General features: G+C 36.7%; 1 protein-coding gene across 1 annotated transcript in view; it reads right to left on the bottom strand.

The window, feature by feature from the left end:
- PPP2R2B (protein phosphatase 2 regulatory subunit Bbeta) overlaps nucleotides 1-12,898 on the bottom strand; it is a 641,033-nt gene extending 628,135 nt beyond the window's left edge. Inside the window, exon 1 of the mRNA XM_053717147.1 lies at nucleotides 12,585-12,898. Coding sequence (XP_053573122.1) covers nucleotides 12,585-12,681 — 97 coding nt within the window. The 5' untranslated portion in view covers nucleotides 12,682-12,898. The remainder of the gene's footprint in view (nucleotides 1-12,584) is intronic.
- Nucleotides 12,899-16,494: the final 3,596 nt, after the last annotated feature.

The following is a 16,494-nucleotide window of genomic DNA, read 5'->3' as shown; positions in this document are numbered from 1 at the left end:
TTATACAGACAGCGATAATATAAAAAAGCATTTGTGTGTACAGAAAATTATACAATCTGATTTTTCTGCAAGCTCAACCCATTTTAATGGATTGTGGTTTTAAAGAAAAAAAAAACAGCTATTTCCTAAAAAAATAAACCCAAAGAAACAGTTTCCAATACATTTTATACTCTGCAGCTGGTATAACAAATTATTAGAAACACATTTAGGGAAAAATATTTTTTCAGTACACCGTCCCTTTAATTAACACACCGCAAATAAGATGGTACTTTAGGTTAACCACTAAGTGCCTAATTTGAAATGGAATTTAATTTAAAAATGACCTGCAGAAAATTTTTCAGTAAAACAAAATTGTTATTATTATTATTATCGGTTATTTGAAGAGCGCCAACAGATTTCGCAACGCTATTAACAAAGGTGGAGTACAACAAAACAATTATAGGGATCAAATGGGTAGAGGGCCCTGCCAAGAGTTGCACTGTTGTAGTTAGCTCTTGAGAAGGTGATCAACAAACAGCTGGACTCTTAGGCTTACATGCTAAGGGGGTTCAGGGGATAGCAATGGAGGAGAGGAACTGGTATTAGGAAAGGTTAGTGTAGGTTGTATGAATCCCTAAACAGTAGAGTCTTTAGGGAGCACTTGAAGCTTTTAAAACTAGAAGAGAGTCTTGTGGAGCGAGGCAGAGAGTTCCACAAGATGGGAGCCAGTCTGGAGAAGTCCTGTAAACGGGAGTGTGATGAGGTGACAAGAGAGGAGGAGAGTAGGAGGTTGTGAGCAAAGCGAAGGGGACGGGAGGGAGAGTATCTGGAGACAAGGTCTGAGATATAGGGGGGAGCAGTGCAGTTGAGGGCTTTGTATGTCAGAATGAGAATTTTGTGTTTGATCCTAGAGGCAAGAGGAAGCCAGTGAAGAGATTGGCAGAGAGGTGCAGCAGATGAAGAGCGACGTGTAAGGAAGATGAGTCTGGCAGAGGCATTCATTATGGATTGTAAAGGAGCTAGGCTGTTGGTGGGGAGACCAGAGAGGACAGAGTTGCAGTAATCGAGGCAGGAGAGAATGAGAGAGTGGATTCAAATCTTAGTTGTGTCTTGTGTAAGGAAGTGTCTAATTTTAGAGATGTTTTTAAGGTGGAAGCGGCAGCCTTTAGCCAATGACTGAATGTGAGGAGTGAAAGAAAGATCTGAGTCAAATGTGACCCCGAGACATCGGGCATGCGGGGTAGGGGTAATGATGGAGTTGTCGACAGTTATAGAGAGATTGGGGGTGGAGAGTTTAGAAGAAGGGGGGAAAATAAGGAGCTCAGTTTTGGAGAGATTTAGCTTGAGGTAGTGAGAGGACATCCAGTTGGAGATGTGAGAAAGACAGTTAGTGACACGGGTTAGCAAGGAAGGAGAAAGGTCTGGTGCAGAGAAGTAGATTTGGGTGTCATTGGCATACAAATGATATTGTAAACCGTGGGACTTTATTAGGGAACCTAGTGATGACGTGTAGATTAAGAAGAGAAGGAGACCGAGGACAGAGTCTTGCGGTACTCCGACAGAAAGTGGTCACGGGGCAGAGGAGGCCCCAGAGAAGGTTACACTAAAGGTACGGTTTGACAGGTAGGAAGAGAGCCACGAGAGGGCTATGTCACATATGCCGAAGGATTGGAGGGTTTGGAGCAAGAGAGGGTGGTCAACAGTGTCAAAGTCTGCGGACAGATCAAGGAGGATAAGCAGAGAGAAGTGGCCTTTTGATTTTGCTGTAAGTAGGTCGTTGGTAACCTTAACAATTGCTGTCTCTGTGGAGTGATGGGGACGAAATCCAGATTGCAATAGGTCAAGGAGGGAGTTTATTGTAAGGAAATGGGATAGGCGTGCATAAGCTAGTTTTTCGAGAAGCTTTGATCCAAGAGGGAGGAGGGAAATAGGGTGGTAGTTGGATGAGGAGGTAGGATCAAGGGAAGGTTTTTTGAGGATAGGTGTGACCAGTGCATGTTTCAGCGATGAGGGAAATATACCGGTGCTGAGGGAGAGGTTGAAAGTGTGTGTGAGTATAGGGGTGAGGTTGGCAGAGAGGGAGTAGCTGTGAGGGGATAGGGTCAAGGGGACAGGTAGTGAGGTGAGAGCGCAGTATAAGTGCCAAAACTTCTTCCTCAGTAACAGGGTAGAATGAGCTAAGTTTAAGGTTATGTGGGTTGTGGTTGATTGAGAGCATGTGAGGGTGTGAGAGAATGGAATTATGTTGAGAGCTGATTTCACTTATCTTATTGCAGAAGGTGAAAAAAAGTTCTGCCTTACAAATCCCTGCACACCAGTAATCCCCTAAATACCAAGAGACCACTATTATACAATCCCCCTTAAATGTAGCCACTAATCAGCAAGCGCTCTCCAGGGTGTTGAACCAAAAATGGGCCGCTCGTAAGCTTACATTCATGCTTTTTCAAATAAAGATACCAAAAGATCAAAAAAATGTTTGATAATATGAGAAAGTTGCTTAAAAATGCATGCTCTTTCATAATCATAAAAAAAAAATGAGTTCAATATACCTTTAACTGTTATCAGTCAGCTTGTCCAACAAATTTAAATTGGCTAGTAGGATTGCATTTCATATAATATGATCACATTTTGTATTTTTTTATGTATCTTTGGTTATTTAGGTACTGCAATGTTGAGATAGGGGATCAATGAGAAGAATTTAGATTTTTGTGAAATTTGCAATGGGAGGGATGTAGGGAAGTAAATGAAGATATAAGATATAAAACTGTAAACATTGTTTATTGGCACTTAAAGGGATATGAGACCAAAATAGCTTTCTTTTATGATTCAGATAGAGCATGCAATTTTAAGCAACTTTCTAATTTACTCCTATTATCAAATGTTCTCTTGGTATCTTTGTTTGAAAAGCAGGAATGTAAGCTTAGGAGCTGTTCCATTTTAGGTTCAGCACCTGGGTAGCGCTTGCTGATTGGTGGCTAAATGTAGCCACTAGTTAGCAAGCGCTACCCAGGGTGCAGAACAAAAAAAAAATGGATTGGCTCCTAAGCTTACATTCCTGCTTTTTCAAAAAATTTAAATTTGAAAAGAAGGGTCAAGGTCTCATCATTCACATAAGGGTTCCAGATCAGTATAACTAGCAGATATTTTCACCTCATTTTATTGTGTTGAAATAATAATTTAAAAAAAAAATAATCAAAGTGAATAGGAGAACTGTGTTAGTGTAAAAATGTGTGATATTTTGTAAAATACTATAAAGCATGATTTCTGGTTCAACTAATCTATGCTTATTTTACTTACTTATTTTAATATGTTGGGCTACTGTTAGTGAGTTTGGACAGGGGTAGGAGTGTAAATACATTGCCAAATGCACCCTCTGGAAAATAAGAAAGTTGCATGATTTTAAAATGTATCTAATATTTTTTTTTTATAGCTACTTATTTTCTGCATAAATTGCAATATGGTGCATAATGACACCAATTCTAAATGTTATCTTCTGATTTTCAAATGTTAATTGTTATTGGATAACAGATATACAGTACAATCGAAATGTTAATGTTTTGGGAACTGTTGCAAAATATGGGACATATATGTTTTTGGACAAGTTAGTAAATAATGACTCCTGTCATTATTACTATGAACACCAAACACATTTTCCCTTTTTTTTTTAAAGAGAGCCAAACAACTAAAAAAAGTTCTATTACAGGAATGGCAAATATCTCAGCGCTCAAGGGGTTGTAATCTGGTGACAAATTAATTTACAACTAGCACTAATTGGCAATAGTAAGGAGATACAATAAACATGCTCACCAGGGTTGGTATTCTAGTAGTTAGTGCAGTGTTTTGCAAATCATCATTAAAGTAGCTGTGTTATATGTTTTTAAAACATTTTGATATGTAAATCCCAATCAGCACTTACAAACTGATATATACTATCCATATATATAACAAATGACCTTTCAGTTTACACTTCCTGATACAACCATTATTTTCAGTTTTAGATGCCATCTAAAATTCAAAATGATAGGCTAAAATTGTGAATACTGTACAGGGATGGCTCTTCTTTTAAGGTAAAAAAAAAATATTTGAAATTACGTTTAAAACATTATATTAGCATTATGAATATGTAGAATAATAAATTATTCACATGCACTTCAAAGTGGAGCATATTGGAGTTAAAGTGATGGTAAACTCTCCCCTTTATAAAACAGATCTGGGATGTTAGTAATATTTTAGATGGAATTTAATTAATCAGTTTTAAGGAAGTTGAGCTGTAAGTTTCTTTTTAATATAGATATGAAATTGAAATGCCCCACGCTCCACCGCCCACTTCAAAAGTCAGTTTTTCTGTGAGCTAATGGTTTGAATTGTTATCCAATCAGTACCCTCGCCTTAAAGGGAGAGTCTAGTAAAAATTAAACTTTCATGATTCAGATAGGGCATGCAATTTTAAACAACTTTCCAATTTACTTCTATTATCTAATTTGCTCAATTCTTTAGATATCCTTTGTTGAAGAAATAGCAATGCACATGTGTGAGCCAATCACACAAGGCCTCAAGGTGCAGCAACCAATCAGCAGCTACTGAACATATCTAGATATGCTTTTCAGCAAGTGATATCAAGAGAATGAAGCAAATTAGATAATAGAAGTAAATTAGAAAGTTGTTTAAAATGACATGCTCTTTCTAAATCATGAAAGAAAAAAAAAAATTGGCTTTCATGTCCCTTTAAGGCACTTTTGTTGTAGCTAGTGATGTCACGAACAGTTCGCCGGAGAACAGTTCCAGGCGAACATAGCTTGTTCGCGTTCGCAGTGGCGGGCAAACACATATCTCACAGTCAGCAGGCACATTCCAGCCAATCAGCAGCAGACCCTCCCTCCCAGACCCTTACACCTCATGGACAGCAGCCATTTTAGATTCATTCAGAAGCTGCATTGCTAGTGAGAGGAGGGACAGTGTAGCTGCTGCTAATTTAATAGGGAAATCGATAGCTAGGCTAGTGTACTCAGTGTCCACTACAGTCCTGAAGGACTCATCTGATCTCTGCTGTAAGGACAGCACCCCAAAAAGCCCTTTTTAGGGCTAGAACATCAGTCTTTTTTTTTTTTCTTTGTAATCTAATTGCATTTGCCTGCCTGTCAGCGTGTGTCAGGCTCACAGCATATACTGTTTACATCAGTCTGCTAGTGTAATCTAATTTCAGTTGCCAGGCCAGCATGCCACTGCCAGCCTGTGTGTCAGGCTCACAGCATATACTGTGCCTACTTGCTCAGTGCCACCACCAGTCATATCTGGTGTAACAGTAGTGTAAATTTAAAAAAAAATAACTTTTACATCAGTCTGCTAGTGTAATCTAATAGCAGTTGCCAGGCCAGCCTGCCACTGCCAGCCTGTGTGTCAGGCTCACAGCATATACTGTGTCTACTTGCTCAGTGCCACCACTCATATCTGGTGTAACATTAGCGTAAATTTAAAAAAAAAAAACCGTTTACATCAGTCTACTAGTGTAATCTAATTTCAGTTGCCAGGCTGTCAGCCTGTGTGTCAGGCTCAAAGCATATACTGTGCCTACTTGCTCAGTGCCACCACCAGTCATATCTGGTGTAACAGTAGTGTCAATTTAAAAAAAAACAACTTTTACATCAGTCTGCTAGTGTAATCTAATAGCAGTTGCCTGCCTGCCACTGCCAGCCTGTGTGTCAGGCTCACAGCATATACTGTGCCTACTTGCTCAGTGCCACCACTCATATCTGGTGTAACAGTAGTGTAATTTTTTTAAAAAAACCTATTACATCAGTCTGCTAGTGTAATCTAATAGCAGTTGCCTGCCTGCCGCTGCCAGCCTGTGTGTCAGGCTGACAGCATATACTGTGCCTACTTGCTCAGTGCCACCACTCATATCTGGTGTAACAGTAGTGTAAATTTAAAAAAAAAAACTTTTACATCAGTCTGCTAATGTAATCTAATAGCAGTTGCCTGCATGCCACTGCCAGCCTGTGTGTCAGGCTCACAGCATATACTGTGCCTACTTGCTCAGTGCCACCACTCATATCTGGTGTAACATTAGTGTAAATTTAAAAAAAAAACTTTTACATCAGTCTGCTAGTGTAATCTAATTTCAGTTGCCAGGCCAGCCTGCCACTGCCAGCCTGTGTGTCAGGCTCACAGCATATACTGTGCTTACTTGCTCAGTGCCACCACTCATATCTGGTGTAACATTAGTGTAAATTTAAAAAAAAAAAAAAAAAAATTTACATCAGTCTGCTAGTGTAATCTAATAGCAGTTGCCTGCCTGCCACCACCAGCCTTTTAGGAATTTTAGGTGATTTATGCCCTTTATGGATTAAAACCAGACTCTGCATCAACTATGTAATTTTCCATGGAAGTTTTGCCATGGATCCCCGTCCGGCATGCCACAGTCCAGGTGTTAGTCCCCTTGAAACAACTTTTCCATCACTTTTGTGGCCAGAAAGAGTCCCTGTGGGTTTTAAAATTCGCCTGCCTATTGAAGTCAATGGCGGTTCGCCTGTTCATGAACTTTTGCGGAAGTTCGCGTTCGCTGTTCGCGAACGCAAACTTTTAGGTTCGCGACATCACTAGTTGTAGCTAGAGCACTGATTAGACAACAATTCAAACTTTTAGCTCACAGAAAAATTGACTTTTAAAGTCATTACATCTTCATTACAACTGATGAATTATAACTCCATTTAAAATTTCACTAACATTCCAGATCTGTTTTTATAAAAAAGGGAGAGTTTACCATCACTTTAAGATAAAATAGCACATTTTCAAAATATGTTACATTTTTATTGTGTTAAATACATAAGATATAATTAAACACTATCACCTATGGTCTGTGAAATATCTAGAGAAGCAAGAGTACAAGTGATCTGCACTTCCTGTGTGATCATTGATCTGTATTTGTTACGTGAATAATTAATTGTAATTACTCATTTATTGTCTCTTCTAATTTAAATTTAAAGGAAACAAATAACTATATTTTTGTCGTTTTCTTTAAATTTTGTCGGTGCATTCTTTAGTATATTTGTTTTCATTTACCAAAATGAATATCTGTTTTCCTGTACGAATGTTTATTCGTCCGAAAACAAGTGCGCGTCTAATGAGCTGCAATCACTGGCTGAACTCTCACCTAAAGAATTGGATTGCTAAAGAAGTGCAACTTTGAATACATGTTTAACCCTTGTAATATTGTTAAACACATATGGAATTTGTTTTAAAATGAAATGTTCTAACAATTTAAATAGAAAATCATATCAATACTGTATTTTTTTCTTTAACATAAAAGTGCTTATGCTGTTCATTATTTCCAAATTGATCAGTTGCAAATGATGCAGCCTAAACAACAATAGAATGTTAAATAAACCAATAAGACTGGGCCTAAAGCTGTGTCACTGTTTTGACAATGGCAGCTTGTGCTATTTAGACAATTGTCACTTGTACTCTAGTCATTACAATAATACATACACATACTTGTGTATATAAATTGCCAATAATAATAATAATATTCTTGCCAAAATGAAAACAAGTTCAGACGAAAAGCTATGAATTTTAGTGATATATTCATCATTTTCCTTTTCAATTTCAATTTATCTCCTGATTTTACAGCATGCCATTTAAGGATAGAGTGTTTTCTCATTTCCTATTACTGCATAAACAACAGCAGGGACTAATTAGCACTCTGAAACGTTGTGCCCATGAACATACATGCCATAGTTTAGCTAACATCTAATCATCTGCAAGTGTGGGGTTTTATTCCAAAACTGGGCAGTGTAACTGAGGTAATATTTGAAAGATACAAGCATTTTTTTTTTTTTTTTTAGAGAATGAACACGACTTCTGGAGTTATCACATGGCAAAATATGTAGTTTGTTAACCCTTTAGCTGTAAGTGAATACCATAACTCTCTGTTGTCTAAAAGGTTTATAACACTGGATACGACTGTCTGTCTCCCTTACAATCCATAATAAATGCCTCTGCCAAGCTGATCTTTTACACCTCGCTCCTCATCTGCTGCATCATTCTGCCAATCCCTTCACTGGCTTCCTCTTACCTCCAGAATAAAAAACAAAACCCTGACTCTGACATTCAAGGCCCTCAATAACACTGCTCCCCCTATATCTCTGACCTCATCTTCAGATACTCTCCCGTCTGCTCCCTTCACTCTACTCATGACCTCCTGCTCTTTTCCTCTCTTGTTACCTCTTCACATTCCTGTCTACAAGACCTTTCTAGATTGGCCCCTATCTTGTGGAACTCTCTGCCTCGCTCCACAAGACTCTCCCCTAATTTTCAAACCTTCAAACACTCTTTAAAGACTTCACTATTCTGGGATGCATACAATATACATTACCATTTTGTTATCTTAGTTCATTTCCTTCTTTTGTCATCCCCTTGAACCCCCTTAGCATGTAAGCCTATGCCCAGCTGCTTTGTAGATCACCTTCATAAGAGCTGATTAATAACAGTGCAACTCTTGGCAGGGCCCCCTTTCCACTTGTCTCTTATAATTGTTACCTTGCATTCTAGACCCATGTTTATAGCGCTACAGAATCTGTTGGCGCTCTACAAATAACTGATAATGATAATAAGAATAATAATTGCTTTGAAAATTACATCTGTTTATAATACATGATGAACGTGATCATCAGTGAGACAGATCTGCATTGTTATTTTGTTCTAGAGATACTATTCACTAAGTAAATGTAAAATCATGGCTCAACATGCAGTGGTGCTACGAACTGCAGAGGTACCTAATAATTTGTCCCCCAATTGCCTGTCTGCTATATTTCATCTGACTTAATGTGGTTTTCTGCAGGGATCTTTAAAGGTTTACCAACATTTTTGCGCCCAAACTCCTAGCATGCTGTGACTAACATCAGTTTTCCAGTATGGTGTATACCATTGCTTCTCAACCGCAGTCCTCAAGTACCCCCAACAGACCAGCTTTTCATTATAGCTGAACCAGAGCACAGGGGAAATAATCAGCTGATGGGTGAGAGCAGGTTAGTAACTATGGTTACTGATCAGCTGATTATTTTACCTGTGCACTGGTTAAGCTATAATAAAATCCTAGCCTGTTGGGGGTACTTGATGACCGCGATTGAGAAATACTGGTGTATACCATGCTCTGAGCAGCTCAGGATACACGTGCAGGGCAAGGTGCACTTTAAACGGGTATCCAAGACTAGAGGAAAACACTGCAAACTCGAGATCTGAAGAGCTAAAAAATCAAGGTTTATTGACATATGCAGAGATGCAAGGGTTTATAAGGTACCACTCTTTGCTAAGATTAGCCAGCATAATTCACAGCAAGTACACTTGTTAATGGTCAAAATAACTAAATAATTTACGCTGAACAAACATTATTAAAATAATTCATAGCAGGCACACTTTCAGTCATCAAATAATAGGGTATATATTTGTGTGTGTAAAAGTTATCATAAACTAACATTAAATAGCGCACTTATTTAGAACACAGAGAGAGGTTTCAGATTGTCACAAACTGGGCATTATTTAAAGGGATTAAAAGGTCAAAATTGAAATGTGCATGATTCATTTGAATTTTAAAGATAAGCAATTTTGCAATATACCTCCTTTAACAAAAATGCTTCCAGTAAAAGTAATTTCAGTAGCATATACACATATGCAGTGTGGAACAAAGCACAGCATTCAAATACTTATCTTCTTTTATCTTCAAATTATCTTTAAAAAGCTAATTAAAAAGCATGTGATAAGAGGCTGTCTGTAGTGGCTTATAAGCAGGCAGACATTTAGAGGTTTAAATGTTATATCGTTTTTTAATATAACAATGTTGGTTGTGCAAAGATGGGGAATGCGTAGTAAAGGTTTTATCTATCTTTTTATACAATAACAATTTTGGTGCTGACTGTCCCTTTAAATTTGTGTTATACAAGTCCTCACTGACTCTCTGAGAACGTGTGGCATTTGAATACTGGTGCAGGGTCCCTCACTGCATATGTGCGTATGCTGCTGAAAAACAATAATAACTTTTACTAATGGAAGTATATTGCAAAAATGCTCTATTTGAAATGTAAGTGCACCCATGGGCATTTTAATTTTGACACTTCTAACCCTTTAAAGGGATACTGAACCCAAATTTTTTTCTTTCATGATTCAGATAGAGCATGCAATTTTAAGCAACTTTCTAATTTACTTCTATTAACAATTTTTCTTCGTTCTCTTGCTATCTTTATTTGAAAAAGAAGGCATCTAAGCTAAGGAGCCAGCAAATGTTTGATTCAGAACCATGGACAGCACTTGTTTATTGGTGCTGTCCAATCAGCAAGGACAATCCAGGTTGTTCACCAAAAATGGGCCGGCATCTAAACTTACATTCTTGCTTTTCAAATAAACATACCAAGAGAATGAAGAAAATTTGATAATAGGAGTAAATTAGAAAGTTGCTTAAAATTGCACGCTCTATCGGAATCACAAAATAATTTTTTTGGGTTCAGTGTCCCTTTAAGGAACTGTCTGGTAGGACTAATAGGATTGATCAATGTATCTGAACCTGATTTATCTCTTATAAGGTAGCACATAAAGATTTTTAACTACTGATGCTGTTCTAGTGGCACTTGGGGGCCTGGCTTCATCAACACTGGTTTTATTTGTAGAAAACAGCAGCTTGTACTACAGTAACTAATGCAAGGGTGAAGGAAACTGAATGTGATAACATCACCTGTTAAAGGAAGAGTCTACTCCAGAATTTGAATGGCTTAAAAAGATAGATAACCGCTTGCTTATAATAACAATTCCCTAGTTTTGCATAACCAACATGGATATATTAATACGCGTTTTACCTCTGTGATAACCTTGTATCTAAGCCTCTACAGACTGCCCCCTTATTTCAGTTCTTTTGACAGACTTGCATTTTAGCTAATCAGTGCTGACTCGTAAGTAACTCCACAGGCATGAGCAAAATGTTATCTACGTGGCACAAATGAACTAGCACGGTCTAGCTGTGAAAAACTGTCCAAATTCACTGAGATAAAAGGCAACCTTCATGGGTTTAGAAGTTAGCATATGAGCCTTCCTAGGTTTAAATTTCAACAAAGAATACCAAGAGAATAAAGCAAATTTGATGATTAAAGTAAATTTTAAATTGCATACCGTATCTGAATCATGAACGTTTAATTTTGACTAGACTGTCCCTTTAAGGCTAGATGAAATAAAATTTCGCCTTCAACAAAGAAAAGTTTTTCATATCAAAAGCTGCGAATAAAGGTTGTAGATGAGGACACAATGGATAACCTATAAAAAGTTTGGTTATATATTTTTCTTTCATAATATACTGTATGTGGTTATGACAGCTCTGCAAGAAAGATGGTCATTCCATATTACTATGATTCATATGGCAGCAGGTATTATATCAAGGATCAAACGATTTGCTAAGGGCTATCTTAATTACTTTTTGCAAGATACACTCCTGGAAAGAATAAGTTGGATTTTTTTTTTGTGCTTTTTGGGCATTTTAAGCATTCCCAAATTTAATTTAAAACGTTTTACTTCATTTAGCTCTATTTAAACAAAATACCATTCTCTAAAGAAGAAGAGTTGGAAGTGAGGGATTACCACAGTTTGTAAAATGAAAACTATAGACATTTTAGATACATAATTCACTCCATCATCATGCTTTCCAATTCTATTTATACATGTTTTGCAACACAAAATAGCAGTGTATAGTTTTTTTCTTTCTGTCTTTCACCCAGTATACAGGACAAAATTACCACCTGATATTAATTGTCTACAAGGACCTGTTTAGAATGGTGATGTTGTTTATCAGTGCTTTCTATCTATATTCAAGACACTGCCTTTAATACCTCTATTTAAATATGCTATGTACGTCAATATGTTTCAGCTAGAGATAATTTTTTTTTGGTTCATAAGATTAAATTGATGCTTTGAGTTATTAAAAAAAAAATGTTTTTTTTCTTATAAATATTAATATGAAGCATATAATAAGACGAGCAGCAGACAAGTTTAAACATGTTACATATCTGACCACATAACAGTATAGAAACAGTGAAAGAGAAAAAAAACTTGTTTCCAGTCCCCTGTTAACTCTTATTTCCCCCACATTTTTAATGCAAACACATTCTCAAACAAAGCAGAGATCTCTTTTAAAACAGTGGGATTACAAAACTGCATAATACAGACTCATAAACTGAAAAATCTGGCTAATGTGCTGCCCAGACAGCAGCATCTGAATAATAACATTCGTTATATGGCCATAGTAATCTTATTTACTACATAATGAACCTTAGGGTAAAATAAATTATTTCAGGAATGTAATATGTATAGGCTGTGCCCTTGAAAAAAAAATGTCTTGTATAGTAAATATAACTATAGTCTATTTCCAGTTTGCTCTGTTTTGTTCTCTCTATAAAGGCTAACACATGCAATAACATAGGGGCTCTCTAATACCCAGCTAGGATTTTGGCAGAAATGGCTGTCATCTGACAGCTGATCCAGCAATGTCAGCAGAGATCTTTGGGAAGTCATTCTTCCTCCCGTCCCACTTTGTTTCACACCCACCCACATACCCACCCTTTCCTGATCTGTACCTTCTGTGTGGCAGCTGGAAGACAGGATAGTGTTTGGAGGTCTGAAGATATAAGGCAGGTAACGGGAAAAGCATTTCATCTTCAAATGAGGGGACATGCACAGTCTCCTCAATCCATGAGGATGCTGTCTTCAAGGCAGGTTATGTTGCAGATATATCCTCTGATGACTCCAGGGCTCTGCATGGCTGGGAAACCCAAGTAATCTCTGGAGCCAGACCCCATTTTTGCTATCAGCAGCAGCAGCAGCAGCAGCCTTACATTACTGCATGCATAGTGCTTCAACTCTGAAGCTCTCAAGCAGGCTGGGAGGTTCTTCATTGGCTGGAGCTCTGTACAGCAGGATTTGCTGACTAAGTCAGTCCAGCTTGTAAACACACACTCTCTGAATAAGCTTGCTTATACATTCATCTCTCTGAAAGTCCAGTGGAAAACAAATTAAGGGTCATTACTTCCTCTGAAACAGGAAATCAAGCTCAAAAGCTGAGTGCACAGATTATGAATAATGTGCTGCAAATTACTGTACTTTTGTCTGTATTGTCTTTTGTGATTATACAGTGCATTTCAAATGACAAAGATTAACCACCTTTTATATGGTTGGTGTTGTATTCTGCTGCAGTACCCAGAAGCAAATGGGTTAATACACTGATAAGATTTTCTGAAATCATAAATAAAGTGATAGAAATTGTTTACCACTCAGTTGCTATTCTGTGTCTCTATAAATATGATACATTTATTTGTCCTGTGTGTGGGAATGTACATTGTATTTTTCAGAATTAATAGGGTATATACAAATGTAGTTTCATTATATGGCAACTATATATATATATATGTCACAGAGTAAATTCTTACAACAAAAGTAAAAAAGCATGGACATTCTTGCTGTCAGCAAACTCTTAATGGAAATGTAAAATATATGCACTGTGCTCCCCCAGTAACAAGTATGCAAGTGTAACTGGAATATTACTGTACCAGCTGTCCTATGGCTTCTTAGGGCCAAAATGGCAAACATGCCAAGCACATACTATTGCAGGGTCACTAGTAATACAATTCAATACTAACAAATTAGAGTATGGCATTTTTGTACTATAGTGTCCCTTTTACAACCGTATAAAATTTATTAGGGGATTACAAAGTTTAAGTTTAGAATTCTGATTAAATATACATAAAAGTGTTAGAGCATTTTATTCATTGTACTGTGTACATGTTTAACCCTTGCATAGTTGTAGTCAACTGCAGAGCAACAATGTATGTCTGTCTGTTGATCTAATGACAAGAGGCATATGTGCAAAGCCATCAATCACTAGGTAACTCCCAGTTGTGAGTTGCTGCTCCTCAGCCTAGATAAGTATGCTTTTCAACAAAGAATACCAATAGAATGAAGTAATGTAAGTTTAAAGGGACACTGAACCCATTTTTTTTATTTTGTGATTCAGATAGAGCATGCAATTTTAAGGAACTTTCTAATTTACTCCTATTATCAACTTTTCTTCATTCTTTGGTATCTTTATTTGAAAAGCAAGAATGTAAGTTTAGATGCTGGCCCATTTTTGGTGAACAACCTGGGATGTTCTTGCTGATTGGTGGATAAATTCACCCACCAATAAACAAGTGCTGTCCAGGGTACTGAACCAAACATTGGCTGGCTCCTTAGCTTAGATGCCTTCTTTTTCAAATAAAGATAACAAGAGAACAAAGAAAAATTGATAATAGGAGTAAATTAGAAAGTTGATTAAAATTGCATGCTCTATCTGAATCACAAAAGAAAGAAAAAAATGGTTTCAGTGTCCCATTAAGTTTAATTTTTATGTCCCTTTTAAGAGACAACTGAAACCAAGAATATACGTACTTTCTTTATACATTTGAAGGTAACATTTTTGCATTAATGTTTTTTTGTGTGATTTATTTTCCCTCTCTTTTTAGATACAACTTCATATAACAACGTCCTTAACACCTTGCAACCACACACAACTACAGTAGATAGTGAAATCAACATGCATGAATAAGCCATTAGTAGCTTTATATTTATCACACACATAATTATTCTTAGTTCACCACAGAAGTAGGTAGAATTTGTTTTCAACCAAACTCTTTATTTTCATTGTACATTAGTTTGTATTTTGTACACAATGAGCTTTGAATCTCTTTGTAAGTTTAGGGCGTTTCAGTATAAGCACTGTCAAGTTACTATTAAAACTAAAAGGAATAACAAAAATAATCATACTGCTTTGAGGGAGACTTAAAGGGATAGTAAACACTTTGAGATGGTAATATAAAATTATATATTATATATATATATATATATATAAACTCTGCATTATACTTTCATTATTTATTTTGTCCCCTTTTCCTGTAACTCCGTCCTGAAATTGTGAGCTTTTCAGTTCTTGTTCAAAATGTAAGTTCAGAACACTGTTATATTCCACACAGCCATAGGCTGCACACTCTAGTTAACTATTTATAACTACCCCTAATTGGCCTCAACAGAGAAGGTAACCTAAGTTACAACATGGCAGCTCCCATTGTTTTATAGACACTAAAACTTTACACTTATTTTGTCAATATTTAAACAGCTATTGAAACATTTAAAAATACATCTACATGTTATTCTCAGACTATTTTTTTCTTTGAATGCATCATTCTATTTAGCATTTATTTAGTGTTAAATGTCCCAATTTTTTATTTCATGATTTACATGCAATTTTAAACAACTTTCCAATTTACTTCTATTATCTAATTTGATTCATGCTCTTTATATCCTTTTTTGAAAAGCATATCTAAATAGATAGCTGCTGATTGATGGCTGCACATAGATGCCTTGTGTGATTGGCTCACCCACACACATTGCTATTTCTTCAACAAAGGATATCTGAAAAATGAAGCAAAATAAATAATAGTAGTAAATTGGAATATTGTTTAAATTTGTATTCTCTATCTAAATCATGAAAGAAATATGTTGGGTTTCATTTCCCTTTAAACCTGTAAAGTTAATTTCAACAGCAAGGTGGTCTTTCTACTCTACTATCTGAATACTTACAAATAATTTTTATATAGAAACAGGCTTTCTCTATAATGTATCTGCAGTAGATATTTGTTGTTAAGCTATGCTCAAAAATCAATTTTAATTCTTCAATTAACTATTGTAATGTGCCAAATTTATAATTTGCTGTTTTATTATCCTTAAAATGCCTTAGTCTTAAGATTAAGATTAAATATGCGGCGGCGTCCGCAAATGCCGGCGACGCCAGTTTTTAGTCCGGTTTTGCTATCACATATACGCATATAAATGCGGCGCTTATATTTCACCCGTCGCCGGCTAATTTTACTCCCATAAACTAACATAGAACAGTGTCGCAAATCGGTATCACATGTTTAGCACAAGGATTTACGCGGCAAAAATGGAGAAATTTTACTCCATTTTCGCCTCGCCACACATAGGCAGGCACAGCAAGCCTTGCGCTGAATATGTGAACACCGAAACTCCCGTAACTCCCTGAAAATTTTAACTAACACCTAACGCATGAGTAATATATACCTGTCAACCGCCATAACTATTAAAATTTATTAACCCCTAATCCACCAACCCCCACATTACAATATAACTAATAAAGTGATTAACCCCTAATCTGCCACACCCACAATGCAGATCTACCTAATAAATCTATTACCCCCTAATCCGCCATCCCCCCACAATGCATTAAACCTAATTACACTATTAACTCCTAAACCGCCAACCCCATCGCAATTAACCTAATTAAGCTATTACCTCCTAAACCGCCAACCCCCCCCACAACTCAAATAACTAATTTAATTACTAAGCCCCCTAACCTAACACCCCCTAAATTAACCCCAATTACAGAAAATTAAATATTAAGTTACAATATAAAATCAGCCAATAGGATTTCAGTAGCTC

This window comes from Bombina bombina, chromosome 6 (assembly GCF_027579735.1).
Source record: "Bombina bombina isolate aBomBom1 chromosome 6, aBomBom1.pri, whole genome shotgun sequence".
In the NCBI taxonomy this organism is placed as follows: domain Eukaryota; kingdom Metazoa; phylum Chordata; class Amphibia; order Anura; family Bombinatoridae; genus Bombina; species Bombina bombina.
The sequence above is the reverse complement of the archived record's forward strand: the minus strand, read 5'-3'. Positions and strand labels throughout refer to the sequence as shown.